The 16,816-nt window shown below is 45.6% G+C and overlaps 1 protein-coding gene across 2 annotated transcripts in view; it reads left to right on the forward strand.

Annotated features, from left to right (window-relative positions):
• SGSM1 (small G protein signaling modulator 1) overlaps positions 1-16,816 on the forward strand; it is a 364,300-nt gene that overhangs the window by 312,825 nt on the left and 34,659 nt on the right. For both annotated transcript variants that reach the window (XM_077461348.1, XM_077461349.1), the window contains 2 exons: positions 1,171-1,280; positions 11,705-11,801. In XM_077461348.1, the coding sequence (XP_077317474.1) occupies positions 1,171-1,280; positions 11,705-11,801 (207 nt within the window). The remainder of the gene's footprint in view (positions 1-1,170; positions 1,281-11,704; positions 11,802-16,816) is intronic.

The following is a 16,816-nucleotide window of genomic DNA, read 5'->3' on the forward strand; positions in this document are numbered from 1 at the left end:
AATTTGAAACATGTTCCATTTCTAAAGTCTGTCAGACTTTTGCAAATCAAAAGTCCGCTGCAGCCCACACTTGATCGAATGGTCTGCCGGAATCATTCCGTCTGACTTTTGATGTTGAAAAGTCTGGTCGTGTGTACGGGGCATAAGAAAGAGTGGACCAAAATCACTCCTGAGATGAGAACTACAAGAAACGTCTTACCTCGTGCTTGCAAACAAGGGTTTCTCCACCAAGTAATAACGCATGTTTTGCTTGGGGATTAAATACTTATTTTACTCACTGAACTGCAAATTACTTTATAGCATTTGTTGTATGTGTTTTTTTCTGGATTTCTGGTTGGTATTCTGTTTCTATCATTTAAAATACACCTATGATAAAAATGATAGACCCTTCATTTCTTTTTAAGTGGGAAAACTTACAAAATCTTGCAGGGGATCAAATGATTATTTTTCCCACTGTAAGTACAGTTAACAACCCACAAACCAACTCCCCCCCCCCCCCCCCCCATGCATTCAATCCTAGTTCAGTAGCTCTGATAATAGACATTCACAATCTTATATCCCAGTGGTTCTCAACTCCTGTCCTCAGGACCCACTAACAGGCCAGGTTTGCAAGATAACTGAAATACATCATAGGTGATATAATTTGCTGCTCAGTGATTGCAGTATTCTAGTCTGCATCTCCCCAAGGTAATACATAAAACCTGACCTGTTAGTAGGTCCTGAGGACAGGAGTTTAGAACCACTGTTATAACCCGTGAGTATAAGGACAATAACATCAGCACAAGTGCAGTGGTGCTTCTCGCAGTACCTTCAGGCAAACTAATGTTACAATATCTGAAAAAAGAAAGGACAAAATGCAACACCATTATTGGAAGAGCCACATTTCGTTAGTTTACAATAAAGCTGGTCACTCACCTTACCATCTTATTGTGATTGGTTTTACCAACAGCTATGTAGGACGAGAGCCTAACTAAACAACCTATTCAGTTTTTAAGCAAGTAGACCCTCACTTTACATAGCTGTTGAAAAATCTAAGCAAAAATGTATCAGATTGCAATGTGTGTTGCCAGTGGCAATTTCTTGTGCAAGAGACTAAGTAATGTGCAGATTGAGAAATTACACTATAACTGTTACTATTCACTGTACCTACCATGATTCACTGTTCCACAGAGGCCCTGGCCTTCAGTTGTTTTACTGAACTTATGAAAAGGATGAACCAGAATTTTCCTCATGGTGGTGCCATGGATACACACTTTGCCAATATGAGATCTTTAATCCAGGTAAGTTTAGGGTTTTGTGATAAACAATCAAAGACCAAGAAACATTAAAGCCTAAGTGTAGCTAAAATAAAAAACAGAAAAATCCACAATGCCCAAGGGGCTTAACTTACAGACATTACAGGCCCCCCTCTTCCCAGGGCCATAATCTTCCAGGGTTGTGGAGGTAATACTACAACGAGGCTGTCACAGCCTTTCTTCAAGAGAGCAACTATGCCTACCTTTGCTGTCCAGCTGCTCCATTTCACATCAAAAGGCACATTTCTCTAATTAACCGACTGATACAGCTTCTTCTCTTTAGACCATTGGGTTGTTATGCCACCTTCAGGAGAGGACTAGACATTACATGTTAACATGTGATAATAAAACTAGAACTTTCTTGTTCCGCCCAAGGCACGGTCCCTTAGGTAACAACCCCTCAGCATGTTACTGCAGCCTCAGTTTTATTTTGCCTAGTGAAGAAGGACCTAGGAACCCTGACGGACCCATCAGTCCGTCTTTTTTTTCTGCAGAAGCTTGGCTTTTTGCGCAAGATGATAGATCCTGTGATCTGCTATCAATAGCCGGCTGGGTGACAGGCTGGATACCCTTATCCTTGTAGCCTCCCCAGCCTGGCCATCGAGCGTGTGCAGACCAGAGCTCCGTGCTGGGTCGGCCACGACGAAACCTCAGCTCCAGAGATGGTCGGTGAGCTTTTATGCTCCGGGGCGCACATATGACCAGTCTACTGATGTCTGTGTCACAGTGTGCTGAGGCCAGCAACCACCCTGTAGTGATCAGAGAGTGGGTCTGTAATGGAATGTCTCCCAACTTTTCAGGACTGGTAAGTACAGCTCTCCCTGCCTCGGTGGGGCTGAGCAACTGGGCATTCCCTGGGAGGTCGATTTGGGGGTCCCTCACCTCCTTCTCTTCTCTCCCTCTCCCTATCTTCCCTCCCCCCCTCCTTGTGGGGGATGCTGCATGTGGCTGCTGAGCGGTGTGTGTGTGTCTGTACAGGGGCTCTCCAGGGGGCTCTCACCTGTGAGGGGGGCTGCGCTGGCTGGCTGTATCATTAAGATAATTTATAAAAAATCCGTAAAAATTACAATTCATCCCCAAATATTTGCAAATGCAGAATAAAAATAACAAACTTGCTCCCAGGGTTAACAAAAAAAAATAAAAAATTATATATATTTTCCATATAGGAAACTTTCCGAATTGGGACAACATGGGAACGGGTGTGACATTTTAAAACAAAAACCCAATTAAAACATGGGGGGGGGGGAGAAAAGGTGGGAGAAAAAAATAATAATAATTTTTAATTAAAATCAATTTGTATCCATATGTCTGAATTAGATAAATTACTTACATTTCTTTGGATAGCCCAAAAAAGGAAGAAAAGAAAAGGTGTCTCTACAGAGGTAGAGTGGTGAGCCAGATAGTCAGGGGTTCCCTGATCTGGTGGCTTCAATCCGTTCCTACCTCTGAAATGGACGGTGATTGCAATGGACGCCAGCCTATTGGGCTGGGGTGGAGTGATGGGGGTTCATTCGACTCAGGGCCTCTGGTCGACAAAGGAATCCAAGTTGCTGATCAATCTGCTCAAACTGAGAGCGATCAGGCTATGCCTCTCCACATGGTCAATGAGACTGCAAGGGCTTCCGATCAGGATCCAGTCAGACACTGCCACTGCTGTGGCATACGTCAGTCACCAAGGAGGAAAAAGAAGCTTGGCCGCCGCACGGGAGGTCGCTCACATACTTTGATGGGCAGAGCGACATGTACCAGCCCTGTCGGTCATTTACATCCTGGGTGTGGAGAAATGGCAGGCAGACTATCTAAGTCATCAGATGCTGGACCCAAGAGAATGGGCATTGCATCCGGAAGTGTTCAGGCTACTGTGCCTGTAGTGGGGCACACCAGACATGGATCTTCCGGCCTCCTGTCTCAATTGGAAGGTGCAGAGATTCGTGTCCAGGACAAGAGATCCGTGGGCAGATGCGTCAGACGCGCTGGTGGCTCCGTGGGATCAGTACCAGTTGATCTACGCCTTTCCTCCACTAAAACTGTTACCACATCTGCTTCGCAGAGTGGAAGCCGAGGGGATCCCAGTAATACTGGTTGCCCCAGATTGGCCTCAGCGTCCTTGGTATGCAGACCTAGTGCGCCTGGTGGCAGACGCTCCCTGGCAACTGCCGTTGCAAGAGGACCTTCTGTCTCAAGGTCCGATTCTCCATTCTGCTTTACCATCACTGACTTCAACGGCATGGCTATTGAGAGCCAGGTGTTGAGGAACTGGGGTCTGTCGGACTTGGTGATCCCATCTATGTTTAGAGCACGTAAATCTTCTTCTCGGAAGATATATCTTCGTACCTGGAAGGCCTGCATCTCCATGTGTGAGGAGAAAGGATGGCATCCACGCTCCGTTTCTATATCCAGGTTCCTGCTGTTTCTTCAGCAAGGGGTGGACCAGAAATTGGCGTTAAGCACCATTAAAGGACAAATCACAGATTTGGCTGTCCTTTTTTCAGCGACCCCTGGTGACACTCTCTAGTGAGCACTTTTGCTCAAGGGGTGCGACATGTAGTCCCTCCGGTGCGTCCACCGTTACCCCCGTGGGATCTGAACCTGGTTTTATCGGCGCTTCAGAAACCGCCATTTGAAAATAGAGAGTTTCCCCTGTTGACTCTTTCCCAGAGAGTGGTCTTTCTAGTGGCCATTAGATCGGCCAGGAGGGTTTCGGAACTGGCGGCCTTGTCCTACAAGTCGCCCTATCTGGTTATCCACAAGGATAAGGGGGTGTTGCATCCACAACTGTCTTTCCTGCCGAAGGTAGCCTCGGCGTTTCACATCAATGAGGACATTGTGCTACCATCTCTGTGTCCTAAGCCGACACATCCTAAGGAGGTGGCCCTTCATGCTCTGGACGTGGTTCGGGCTCTGAAGGTGTATTTGTCTGCCACAGTTCGCTTCCGGAAGTCAGACTCACTGTTTGTTTCGGTGGCTGGTCCACAGAAAGGCATGTCGGTCTCGTCGGCCACCATTTCCAGGTGGATCAGACAGATTGTAGTACTAGCCTACGCCTTGAATGGGCAGGTGCCTCCCTTTCCGGGTCATGACCCACTCCACGAGGGCAATCAGAACGTCTTGGACCTTCCGACATCAAGCGTCTGTCGCTCAAGTGTGGAAAGCGGCGACCTGGTCGTCAGTCCACGCGTTTACAAAGTTGTACAAGGTAGATGTCAGTGCATCGGGTGATGCCTGTTTTGACCGCAAAGTTTTGCAGGTGGCTGTATAGTTGCTATTGCATATGCAATTTTTTCCTTTTTTCCTGTTTTTTTGGGGTAAAAATGCAGTACCTTTAAATTAATGCAGTTTTTGGTGTGGTTTGAGGGTAGTGCTTCTCCGTTGAGGAGCACCCTGTTTTTTTTGTGGTGGTTTTTCCACACACTGTAGTTTTTTTGTGGGTTGTACTAGCTCCCACATGCCATGGTGGATGAAGTTTTATGCTGTTTTCCCACCCCTCGTTTTGGCACTGCTTGGGGACGTCCCAATGGTCTAAATAGAAGAAGCTGTGTTAGTTGGTGAATATAAGAGAAAATGGGATTTTTTGTACTCACCGTAAAATCCTTTTCTCTGTAATTCACCGACTGACACAGCACCGCCCCTCATATTTTTCTTTACTTTATACTGCTTGTTGACGTACTGAGGCCGCAGTAGCATGCTGAGGGGTTGTTACCTAAGGGAGCGACCCTTGGGCAGAACTAGAAAGTTCTAGTTTTATTATCACATGTTAACATGTAATGCCTAGTCCTCTCCTGAAGGTGGCATAACAACCCAATGGTCTAAAGCAGGCATGTCCAAAGTCCGGCCAATCGCGGCCCGCGGCCCGGTTTTGAACGGCCCGCCTGGTTATTTGGACATACACATCTTTTGTGGCCCCCGACGATCTCCCAGCGCCGGGGCCACAAAAGATATATATGCTTCGGAAGGTACAGGGAGGACAGGACCAAGCGCCGTACACAGGAGAATTTCCTGTTAACGGACGGCCTCTGTAATAGGAAGTCCTTCTCCTGCACTGCCATTGGACAACTGTTCTGTCCATCAAAGGAGGCGGGACTTTCTATTAAAGAAGCCGACGTGTAAACAGGAGATTCTCCTTTGTCGCTCGTCAGTGCATTCCTGGCAATGGTGCTGTGTTCCTGGCAATGGTGCTGCCTTCCTGGCAATGGTGCTGCGTTCCTGGCAATGGTGAGTCATTCCTGGCAATGGTGCTGCATTCCTGGCAATGGTGAGGCATTTGGGGAGGCATTCCTGGCAATGGTGCTGCGTCCCAGGCAATGGTGCTGCGTCCCTGGCAATGGTGCTGCGTCCCTGGCAATGGTGCTGCGTCCCTGGCAATGGTGGGGCATTCCTGGCTATGGTGGGGACATTCCTGGCTATGGTGGGGGCATTCCTTGCTATGGTGGGGGCATTCCTGGCTATGGTGGGGGCATTCCTGGCTATGATGGGGCATTCCTTGCTATGGTGGGGCATTCCTTGCTATGGTGGGGGCATTCCTGGCTATGCTGGTGGCATTCTTGGCTATGGTGAGTGTATTCCTGGCAATGGTGGGTGCATTCCTGGCTGTGGTGCGTGTGTTCCTGGCAATGGTGGGTCTGCAGATGTGCACTGATTAGGCTGCATTGGTGGGCACTGACCATTATTTTGCTTCACAGTTCTTTATTTAAACATTTTTTTTCCCTGAAACTTCACTCTTAAAGTGAAGGTGTGTGTTATACGCCAATTAATACAGTATGTACAAATACACCCAAGCTCATTTCTTCCCACACACAGCCACAAAGACAAGAGAATTCTTGTTGGGCAGTGTATTAGAGCTCTAACAAACACACTTAGACTGAATTTTAACGGTTCAAAGAATGTCAGGCAAAATGGTCGGCCCTCGCGCATGTTCACTTCATCAAATCTGGCCCTCTTTGAAAAAAGTTTGGACACCCCTGGTCTAAAGAGAAGAAGCTGTGTCAGACGGTGAATTACAGAGAAAATGATTTTACGGTTAGTACAAAAAATCCTATTTTTAGCGTGACACGCCCATTCACACCTGAAGTGTTGTGTCCCTGGAATGAATTGTAGTGTCCCTGGAATGCAGTGGTGTGTCCCTGGAATGCAGTGGTGTGTCCCAGAACTAAAGTGGAGTGTCCCTGGAATTAAGTATTGTGACTCTGGAATGAAGTGGAGTGTCCCTGTGTCCCGGGAAAGAAGTGGAGTGTCCCTGGAATGAAATTGAGTGTCCCTGTGTCCCGGGAATGAAGTGGAGTGTCCCCTTGAATGAAGTGGTGTGTCCCAGAAATAAAGTGGAGTGTCCCTGGAATTAAGTATTGTGACTCTGGAATGAAGTGGAGTGTCCCTGGAATGAAGTGGAGTGTCCCTGTGTCCCGGGAAAGAAGTGGTGTGTCCCTGGAATGAAGTGATGTGTCCCTGGAATGAAGTGGTGTGTCCCTGGAATGAAGTGGATTGTCCCTGGAATGAAGTGGATTGTCCCTGGAATGAAGTGGAGTGTCCCTGGAATGAAGTGGAGTGTCCCTGGAATGAAGTGGAGTGTCTCTGGAATGAAGTGGAGTGTGCCTGCGTCCCTGGAATGAAGTTGTGTTTCCCTGGAATGAAGTAGAGTGTGCCTGTGTCCCGGGAAAGAAGTGGAGTATCCCTGGAATGAAGTGGATTGTCCCTGGAATGAAGTGAAGTGTCCCTGGAATGAAGTGGAGTGTCCCTGGAATGAAGTGCAGTGTGCCTGCATCCCTGGAATGAAGTTGTGTGTCCCTGGAATGAAGTGCAGTGTGCCTGCATCCCTGGAATGAAGTTGTGTGTCCCTGGAATGAAGTGGAGTGTGCCTGGAATGAAGTGGACAGTCTCTGGAATGGTGCGTCCGTGGCAGTAAATCTTCTGAAGCTGAAGTGTATAAACAGGGACCTGGACAATGCCATACACAATAGTGGGTGAAGGAGAGGGACTGGTGTCTAGGTCAGGGAATGTGCACTGTGACATGCTGTGTATGCAGTTGGGGAGGGGTCTCCCAGCATGCAGCCAATGTTATCCCATGTCTCATTGTAGCACACAAACAGCAGACATGTACAAACACACACTGACAGGTTAACCATTCCCCTCCCCTCATAAGGACTCTCATGGTCCCCTCATCTCTACAGGTGTGATTGTTCCAGCACAGCCACAGCATTCCAAGCAGACAGGTTAGGGAGAGGGTGGAAGTGTAGAAAGTGGGCGGGAAAGGGAGAAGCTGCACACACACTGCTGGCTTCATTATTTAACCTCTCTATAGACAGTACACTTGTTCCCCAATCCCTCTCTGTCAATCTTATCTGTCTTCTATGGAGAGTGCAGAGGCTGGCTGTTTGTTCCCCCCTTCCACACACTGAGGCTCGGTTCACACAGTGGGCAGCACGACTTGCAGCACCGCGACCTGCACACGATCAGCGGCGACTTGCAAAACGACTTCTGTATAGAAGTCAATGCAAGTCGCCCGAAGTCGCCGCAAAAGTAGTACAGGAACCTTTTTTCTAAGTCGGAGTGACTTGAGTCGCTCCTATTAGAACGGTTCCATAGTACAGAATGGAGCGCGACTTGTCAGGTGGCGAAGTCGCCTGGACAAGTCGCCCCTGTGTGAACCTAGCCTTACTGTGAGATCTTGACATCCATTGCTGCTGCCAGTGTCATGTCAAATAGTGTCCGCTGTGTACTGCACATGTGCAGTACACAGGACAAGCAGATTCCGAAAATATCCGAAGATGAACGGTGCCTGCGCCGTGAGTCCAGGTTCAAGCCCCACCATCCAAGTGGACATAGAGTTAGAATAAAAAGAGCCGAGCGAAGCGAGGCCGTGCCCGAAGCATGACGAGCGAAGCAAGCCCGCGAGGGGCCGTCCACTTGGATGGGTGGGGCTTGCACCTCGACTCATAACGCAGGCGCCGTTCATCTTCGGAGATTTTCCGAGTACTCCGTACTGCGCAAGCGCTGCGCAGTGCACAGCGCACACTATTCGATAGCCGGACATTTTTAGACAGAACACCGGCAGCAACTTCAGGGGAATTCAGTCTCATGCTTTGAATGGTGATGCGGCCAGAGTAGCGAGTCCCAGGGAGGTGAATGAGTGGACACACCAGCATGCAAGTTTCTACGAAATGCCCAGTCCCCAGCAAAGTGAGCTGGAAAACTGGAAGTGACGCCGAAAAAGGACCGCCCACCGTCCTCTGGTCCCTGCCAATAAAAATAAAGAACGGGTGGCCAGAAACATACCGTTGATGAGTGGAAGTGTTTACAGGAGCATCGCTTGCGCCCGAATGCACCCTAAACACGGGCTAATCAGCTGATTGCAAGTTGGGAAACTTTCCATAGACTGCTGTGTGTCCTGCGCCTGGTCATTATTATTTTTTTGTGAATAGCTTGGGGGGGTGGCACCCGTGCGCACCCTATGGACGGGCCGCCACTGCTCCATTTATAGAAAGCTGTACTACTGAAGGTAAATACACTGTGTGCTTTGAAAAATTGCATTCATTTTCCCCAGAGTTAAAATAAACAGTTTCACTTTGTAAAGACAACCCATTAAGGTTCAAGTAAAATATAAAAAAACAGCATTTTTGATTGCACATGATTGGATGCCAGAAATCAGCAGAGCTTTACCACATTTGCTAGGCTCTGGGGAAAACAAGTGCAACTGCACAGTCTGTTTGCCTTTAGTAAATTCAATCCAGCATCTTAAAATACCTTGAAATTATTTTGGCTGCAAATTCTGAAGATTGTATCACTTTCATTTTAAACCTCTTATATGATAGCCCAGAGTAAATGGGAGCTGCCACATTTTACCTGGTTAGGCTGCATCATTATAATTGACAAAAACATACTGTCTGGACTTATACTATATGCAAAAATTCCAAACTCCTTTGCCATATCCTAAATAATCATGACTGCCCTCATTTGGAATGAATAGAAAAAAAATATATATTATGATGCAGTAATTCTTTCCATGTCCCACTGGTACTTCAATTCCACCCATTAGAGATTTGTGTCCATATTATGTTTTGTATTACTTGTTATGATCCCTTAAAATATTTAGGAGAATAAAAAATAAAAACACCTAAATACAGCAATGCAACTGTCGATTAATTGCCCTTCCCTAAAGCAATGCTTTTGCAGTCAAATTACAGAAAACCCCACTATAACTGTATGTTTGTGTTCCTATTCACACAGCATGCCTAAAAAGTGTTAACAATTTTTTCTTACCTTTTAGATGTTTCTCAGAAGGAGATGTCATGGCTAACTGCAAGGTTTTTTGAACATTATGTTATGCCCTGCACACACGGTCGGACATTCCGACAACAAAATCCATCAGATTTTTTTCCATCGGATTGTCTTGCACAGTCACACAAAGTTGTCGGAAAATCCGATTGTTCGGAACAAGGTGACGTCATACACGTCATTACGTCATACACGTACGGCGGGACTATGTAGAGGGCAGTAGCCAATACCTTTTGTCTCCAAATTTTTTCTGAGCATGCATGGCACTTTGTGCATCGGAATTCTCTACACACAATCGCAAAAAAGCCTGATCGGATTTTGTTGTCAGAAAATTTTAGATCCAGCTCTCATTTCCGATGAAAAAAGTCCAATAAAAACACACGATCGGATTTTCCGACAACATAATCCAATCAAACTTTTTCCGTCTGAATTTCCGACCATGTGTACATGGCATTAGAATGAGCCTATCCCGGTCTATCCAAGTCTGTTCTCATTAACAGCACTGCAAGAAGCCAAGCATCTACACTTTTGACCCCTTGTTAGGACAAACAGTGTTCAAATCTAGTTACAATTGATAACAATTGATAAAGAAGACCTGCCTGCGCATTGCAGAAAGGGTAAATTAATGTAAACACAGCTACCAAGCCCACTCATTAACAAAGAGAACCACTTAGGGTTTACTTCCTCTTTGATTCCCTGCAAAGGTAAAGCATAATGGACTACTATGCATCGCATAGTAGTCCATTATGTGTCACTTACCTGACACAGGAGCCAGCGAAGTCACCGCTGTCCCCTGTAGTCCTGAGCATCCATCTTCTCAGTGGGTCTCGCTGCTCCGCCGCTTGTCCTAACAAGGGGTCAAAAGTGTAGATGCTTGGCTTCTTGCAGTGCTGTTAATGAGAACAGACTTGGATAGACCGGGATAGGCTCATTCTAATGCCATGTACACATGGTCGGAAATTCAGACGGAAAAAGTTTGATTGGATTATGTTGTCGGAAAATCCGATCGTGTGTTTTTATTGGACTTTTTTCATGCGCTGTAGACAGCGGTGCCTGTGTTTTGGCAAATATCTCCTAAACCGTGTAGGTTTAGGAGATATTTCTTAGACCTACAGGTAAGCCTTAATCTAGGCTTACCTGTAGGTCAAAGTGGTTTGTAAGGGTTTACAACCACTTTAAGTTTTTATCACTTTACTTTCACCTGGTGATCTGGCCAGTAATATACTTCCTGTCTTAGCCCCTGTACACACGGTCGGAGATTTCGACAACCAAATCCGTCGGATTTTGCCTGTCGGATTTTGTCCGTCGGATCTTGTCCGAAACTGTTGCATACACACAGTTGGACAAAGTTGTCAAAAAATCCGATCTTTCAGAACGTGATGACGTAATTTCGTTACTATGGGACTACATTCACGCTAGTAGACAATAGCTTTGATGTAGGAATTTGATCTGAGCATGCGTGGCACTTGGTCCGATCAAAATTCTCTACACATGATCGGAGTATGTCCGATCGAACCAGTTGGTCGGGAAATATTTCCAACATGTTATGATATTCCGACGTAATCAGTCCGATGCATACCACACACAGTCGGATTATCTGACAACACGGTCCGATAGGACACATTCCGACGGATTCTCCGACCGTGTGTACAAGGGCTTAGGGTGGCTCCACTCCGCACAAATCCGGAGAGAGGATGCTGTTATATGCACTAGCAAATATAGATGGACTAACTAGTTAAAGCAGAATTCCAGCTAACACTTTTAAAGCAGTTACAAGAGTTGTTTTCCTTTTGGGATCAAGGTTTTACATAAATGAATAAAAGCTGACCATTTTAAGCACCCCTGTTAGTGTTAAATTGTTTGTCTCAACACTCTGTCCCCTTTACTAGGCTAGAACCCCTATCAGATTTATACTGATGTCAGTGTCCTCACTAGAGAGTTTTTCCTTCATCTCTCCTGTCCCACTGATGGTGATTCTTGAAACATAACCCTATAAATGGGGCACTATAAAATAAAGACTTGTTCCCTTGTTACACATATTGGAGCCTTGGTTGGTTTACTGTTTTAACATTATTGTGCAAATAACAATTTTTATGTACACTGATAACCACCATCTTTTCTGTCTTACATATTTTACATTTCAGATTCTGGATTCTGAGCTTTTTGAGCTCATGCACCAAAATGGTGATTACACTCACTTCTACTTCTGTTATCGCTGGTTCCTCCTGGACTTCAAAAGAGGTGAGGAATTAACCACTTCAATACCCAACACTTTTACCACACTGTCACATGTGAATGACAATTGCCCGGTAATCAAACACTGTACCCAAACAGTATTCTGGTGAAAATAACCTAAATCAATAATTATTTAGACTGTAAGAAAGTTATAAAGTCCACAAACTATGGTATATATACAGTGCCTTGAAAAAGTATTCATACCCCTTGCCATTTTCTACATTTTGTCATGTTACAACCAAAAACATAAATGTATTTTATTGGGATTTTATGTGATAGACCAACACAAAGTGGCACATAATTGTGAAGTGGAGGGAAATGATAAATGGTTTTCAAAATGTTTTACAAATGTCTGAAAAGTGTGGCATGCATTCAGCCCCCTGAGTCAATACTTTGTAGAACCACCTTTCTCTGCAATTACAGAGAGTGAAACGTTTGCCCACTCTTCTTTGTAAAATAGCTCAAGCTCTGTCAGATTGGATGGCGAGCATCTGTGAACAGAAATTTTCAAGTCTTGCCACAGATTTTTAAATTAATTTAGGTCTGGACTTTGACTGGGCCATTCTAAGCCCTTGTACACACGGTCGGAGATTCCGACAACCAAATCCGTCGAATTTTGTCCGAAACTGTTGCATACACACGGTCTGACAAAGTTGTCAGAAAATCCGACGTGATGACGTTATTTCGTTACAACGGGACTACGTTCACGCTAGTAGCCAATAGCTTTGGTGTAGGAATTTGATCTGAGCATGCGTGGCACTTTGTCCGATCGGAATTCTCTACACCTGATCCGAGTATGTCCAATCGGAGCATTTTGGCGGAAAATTTTACCAACAAGTTGGAAAACTTGGTCCGTCGGATAATCCGACGGAAACAGTCCGATGTAGACCACACACAGTCGGAATATCCGACAAAACGGTCCGATCGGACACATTCCGTCGGAATCTCCGTCCGTGTGTACAAGGGCTAACACATGAATATGCTTTGACCTAAACCATTCCATTGTAGCTCTGGCTGTATGTTTAGGGTCGTTGTCCTGCTGGAAGGTGAGCCTCCACTCCAGTATCAAGTCTTTTGCAGACTCTAACAGGTTTTCTTCTAAGATTGCCCTGTGTTTGGCTCCATCCATCTTCTCATCAACTCTGACCAGCTTTCCTGTCCCTGCTGAAGAAAAGCATCCCCAAAACATGATGCTGCCACCACCATGTTTCATGGATGGTGTGTTCAGAGTGATGTGCAGTGTTAGTTTTCCGCCACACATAGCGTTTTGCTTTTAGGACAAAATTTCAGTTTTGGTCACATCTGACCAGAGCACCTTCTTCCGCATGTTTGCTGTGTCCCCCACATGGCTTCTCGCAAACTGAAAACGGGGCTTCTTATGGCTTTCTTGCCACTCTTCCATAAAGGCCAGATTTGTGGAATGCACGACTAATAGTTATCCTGTGGATAGATTCTCCCATCTGAGCTGTGGATGTCTGCAGCTCCTCGACAGTTACCATGTTCCTCTAGGCTGCTTCTCTGATTAACCACTTGACCACTGGGCACTTAAACCCCCTTCCTAACTAGACCAATTTTCAGCTTTTGGTGCTCTCACATTTTGAATGACAATTACTCAGTCGTGCAACACTGTACCCAAATGAAATTGTTCTTTTTTTCACACCAATAGATCTTTCTTTTGGTGGTATTTAATCACCGCTGGGTTTTTTATTTTTTGCGCTGTTAATCAAAAAAGACTGAAAATTCTGTAAAAAAAAAAATAAAATAAAAATTCTTTGTTTCTTTTAAAATTTATTGCAGAGTATTGGCAGAGTATTGAAGATTATTGGCAGAGTAATACACAGTGTTTCAGAGTATTGGCAGAGTATTGCACAGTGTTGCAGAGTATAGGCAGAGCATGGGCAGAGTATTGGCACAGAGCAGCGCTGTGGGCACTACACATCCAGCCCACAGCGCTGTTGCCATCTCTCCCCCTCTCCCCTCACACTGTATCGATCGGTACAGAGAGGGGAGGGAGCAACCGGCATCATGATGTGATGCTGGTTTGTTTACAAGTGGTAAACAGCCGCTATCAGCAGCCATTTACTGTGATCCGGAGGACCCGGCGGTCAGGAATGTTCCCGGGTGCGCACCCCAGGGGGAGCAAGATTCTATGAGGATGTCCATGGATGCCCTCCCAGAATAAGCCGACCGCGCTGTAGCCGTCTTTTGGCTATGGCCCGGTCGGCATGTGGTTAATACTCTCCTTGCCCAACCTGTCAGTTTAGGTGGACATCCATGTCTTGGTAGGTTTGCAGTTGTACCATACTCTTTCCATTTTCAGGTAATGGATTTAACAGTGCTCCGTGACATGTTCAAAGCTTGGGATATTTATTTATAACCTAAACCTGCTTTAAACTTCTCTACAACTGTATCGCTAAACCTGTCTGTTGTGTTCCTTGGCCTTTATGATGCTGTTTGTTCACGAAGGTTCTCTAACAAACCTCTGAGGGCTTCACAGAACAGCTGTATTTATGCTGAGATTAAATTACACACTCTATTAAGGTGGACTCTATTTACTAACTTGGTGACTTCTGAAGGAAATTGGTTCCACTAGATTTTAGTTAGGGGTATCAGAGTAAAAGGGACTGAATACAAATGCACGCCACACCTTTAACATATTTATTTGTAAAAAAAAATTGAAAACATTTAACATTTTCCTGTCAGTTCACAATTATGTGCCACTTCATGTTGGTCTATCACATAAAATCCCAATAAAATACTTTTTTGAGAACTGACAATTTTTTATTGAGTTTCCATTTTTTCCAACCTAAAAGGACAAACAGAAAAAAGAAAGCTCTTGCAATGTGTTAAGTGGTATACAGCAAGCGGGTTATTCATACACATTGTCACCCGTAGAGAAACATGGTTGAGGTATGTATAACAAAAAGAAAAACATTACATGTCCGCGAATAAACAGTGAGGTATAGGTCAACGACTCTATGCTACCACTTATTTCAAACTTGCGCAGATGCGCATCTGTAGCACAAAGGAGGAAAGAGAAAGGAGTAGAGAGGTTAGGTAGAGTCAAGAGGGCTAAGAAGGGTGAAGATAAGGAGAGGAGAGGGGATTCGATATAGATAGGAGGTAAGAGAGGAGAGGACACCTACCCGGCCCTGAGTCTCCGCGCTGCCAGCTGGGGTTAGGAGCTTCTAGCATATCCCACAGCTCCCAAACTCGGTTATATTTGTCAAGAGTATTTTTTGGGGAAGCTGTCAAATATTCCATCCATTTGATGTCCCTAATCCTTGTATGCAGTTCAAACAAGGAGGGGGGCTCCCTCTTTTTCCATTTCAGGGCTATCAAGCATCGCCTGGCCGTTAGCACTTAGGCTAAGAGTTTTTTGGAGGTTTTAGAGAAGGAAGGAGGGGGGCCTAAAAGGAATAGTTTAGGGTCAAGAGGCACCTATGAGTCGAAGATGGATTGGAGAAGAGATTGTACCATCTGCCAGTAAGGGATGATCTGTGGGCAGGTCCGGTAGATATGATACAGCATCCCCACCTCTTCGTGACAGAGCCAGAAACGATGATGGGCAGAGGGGTATATAGAATGGAGAGGGTTCGGGGGTTTGCTATCAGTGTAGTAAAACCTTGTATTTGTTCTCTTTGTATAAAGTACATATAGAGCTCTTAAAGGCCTGTGACCAAATGAGCTGCCATGTCTTTAAGGGTATGACCTCACCCAGGGCCTGCTCCAATTTGCACATATAGGTATGCCGAGGTCCTGTTGGTCACATATCTGTGACCAGGAGTTGGTAGGTGCGCGATATCATACCCTTGGGAAGACGAGCCCTCCAAGCATATTCTCTCAAACTCGGTTAAGGGGGAGAATTGTAAATTTGATGCAAAGGACTGTGCAAAGTGGTGGATTTGTAGGTAAGAAAATAAAGCCCGTCTAGGCAAATCAAAGGCATCTTTCAGATCCTGGAATGATCTTAGTGTTCTGGTTCTGGTATCCACCAACTGACTGTACCGAAACAAGGCCCTATTCATCCAGTAATGAGACATCTGTGAGATCAAACTGTCCGGGACATTGGGAGTAAACAGAAAGGAGGTGACCGGGGAAGCTGTGGAGGTAAGTGGGTACATTGATTTATCACGTCATCACAGCGTTCATACAAGCGCCATTGGCCCTAATAGTTGTGACCTACCAAGAGTCACATCTGTACTCCGTAGCATGGAATTTGGGTGGGTAGGGGCTAGCCACAGCTTTTCAATTTGAGTCCACTGATTATATGCTTGGAGAGTACACCAAGAAGCGATCGGGCATAGTTGAGCCGCTAAGTAGTACTTGGCTATATTGGGAAATGCAAGGCCTCCTTGATTGCGGGGGGCATATAGTATTGATCTAGCAATCCGATGTCTCTTGTAGTTCCAGAAAATTTTTAGCAGGACGCTTTGAAGAGCTGTGAAGTGTGGAGCTGGGATAGGGATAGGAAGTGTCTCGCAGAGGTAAAGGAGTTTGGGCAGGATTGCCATCTTAATGGTTGCCAAACGACCAAAGAGAGACAGCTTTAGGGTTTTCCATTTAGCTAAGGAGGCTCTAATAGACGTGTAGAGTTGAGGGAAGTTGGCCTTATATAGAGCTTCAAAGGAGGGTGTAAGGTGGACACCGAGATGTTTTAGGGTGGATGTCTTCCATGAGTAGTTAAATGATTGGGAGAGGGCCGACAGTGTCTGCAGGGTCATATTGAGGGGGAGGGCATCAGTCTTGGAGTTATTAATTTGTAGCCTGAAAGGGCACTGTATCAATCCAATTCTACATGTAGATTTGGGAGGGAGGTGTGAGGTTGGGTTAGGGTGAGCAGACCATCATCCGCAAATAAGGAAATTTTAAAGTCCCTAATATGGACTGGGATGCCATGAATATTTGGATTTTGCCTAATATGGGCTGCAAGGGGGCTTGATACATAGGGCGTAGAGGAGAAGGGAGAGTGGGCCTGTCAGGTACCATTTGTGATAGGTAGGGTAGAGGAGGAGGCAAAC

Source organism: Lithobates pipiens, unplaced genomic scaffold, assembly GCF_037356315.1.
Source record: "Lithobates pipiens isolate NorthernLeopardFrog02 unplaced genomic scaffold, aLitPip1_a1.2 Scaffold_3, whole genome shotgun sequence".
NCBI lineage: Eukaryota > Metazoa > Chordata > Amphibia > Anura > Ranidae > Lithobates > Lithobates pipiens.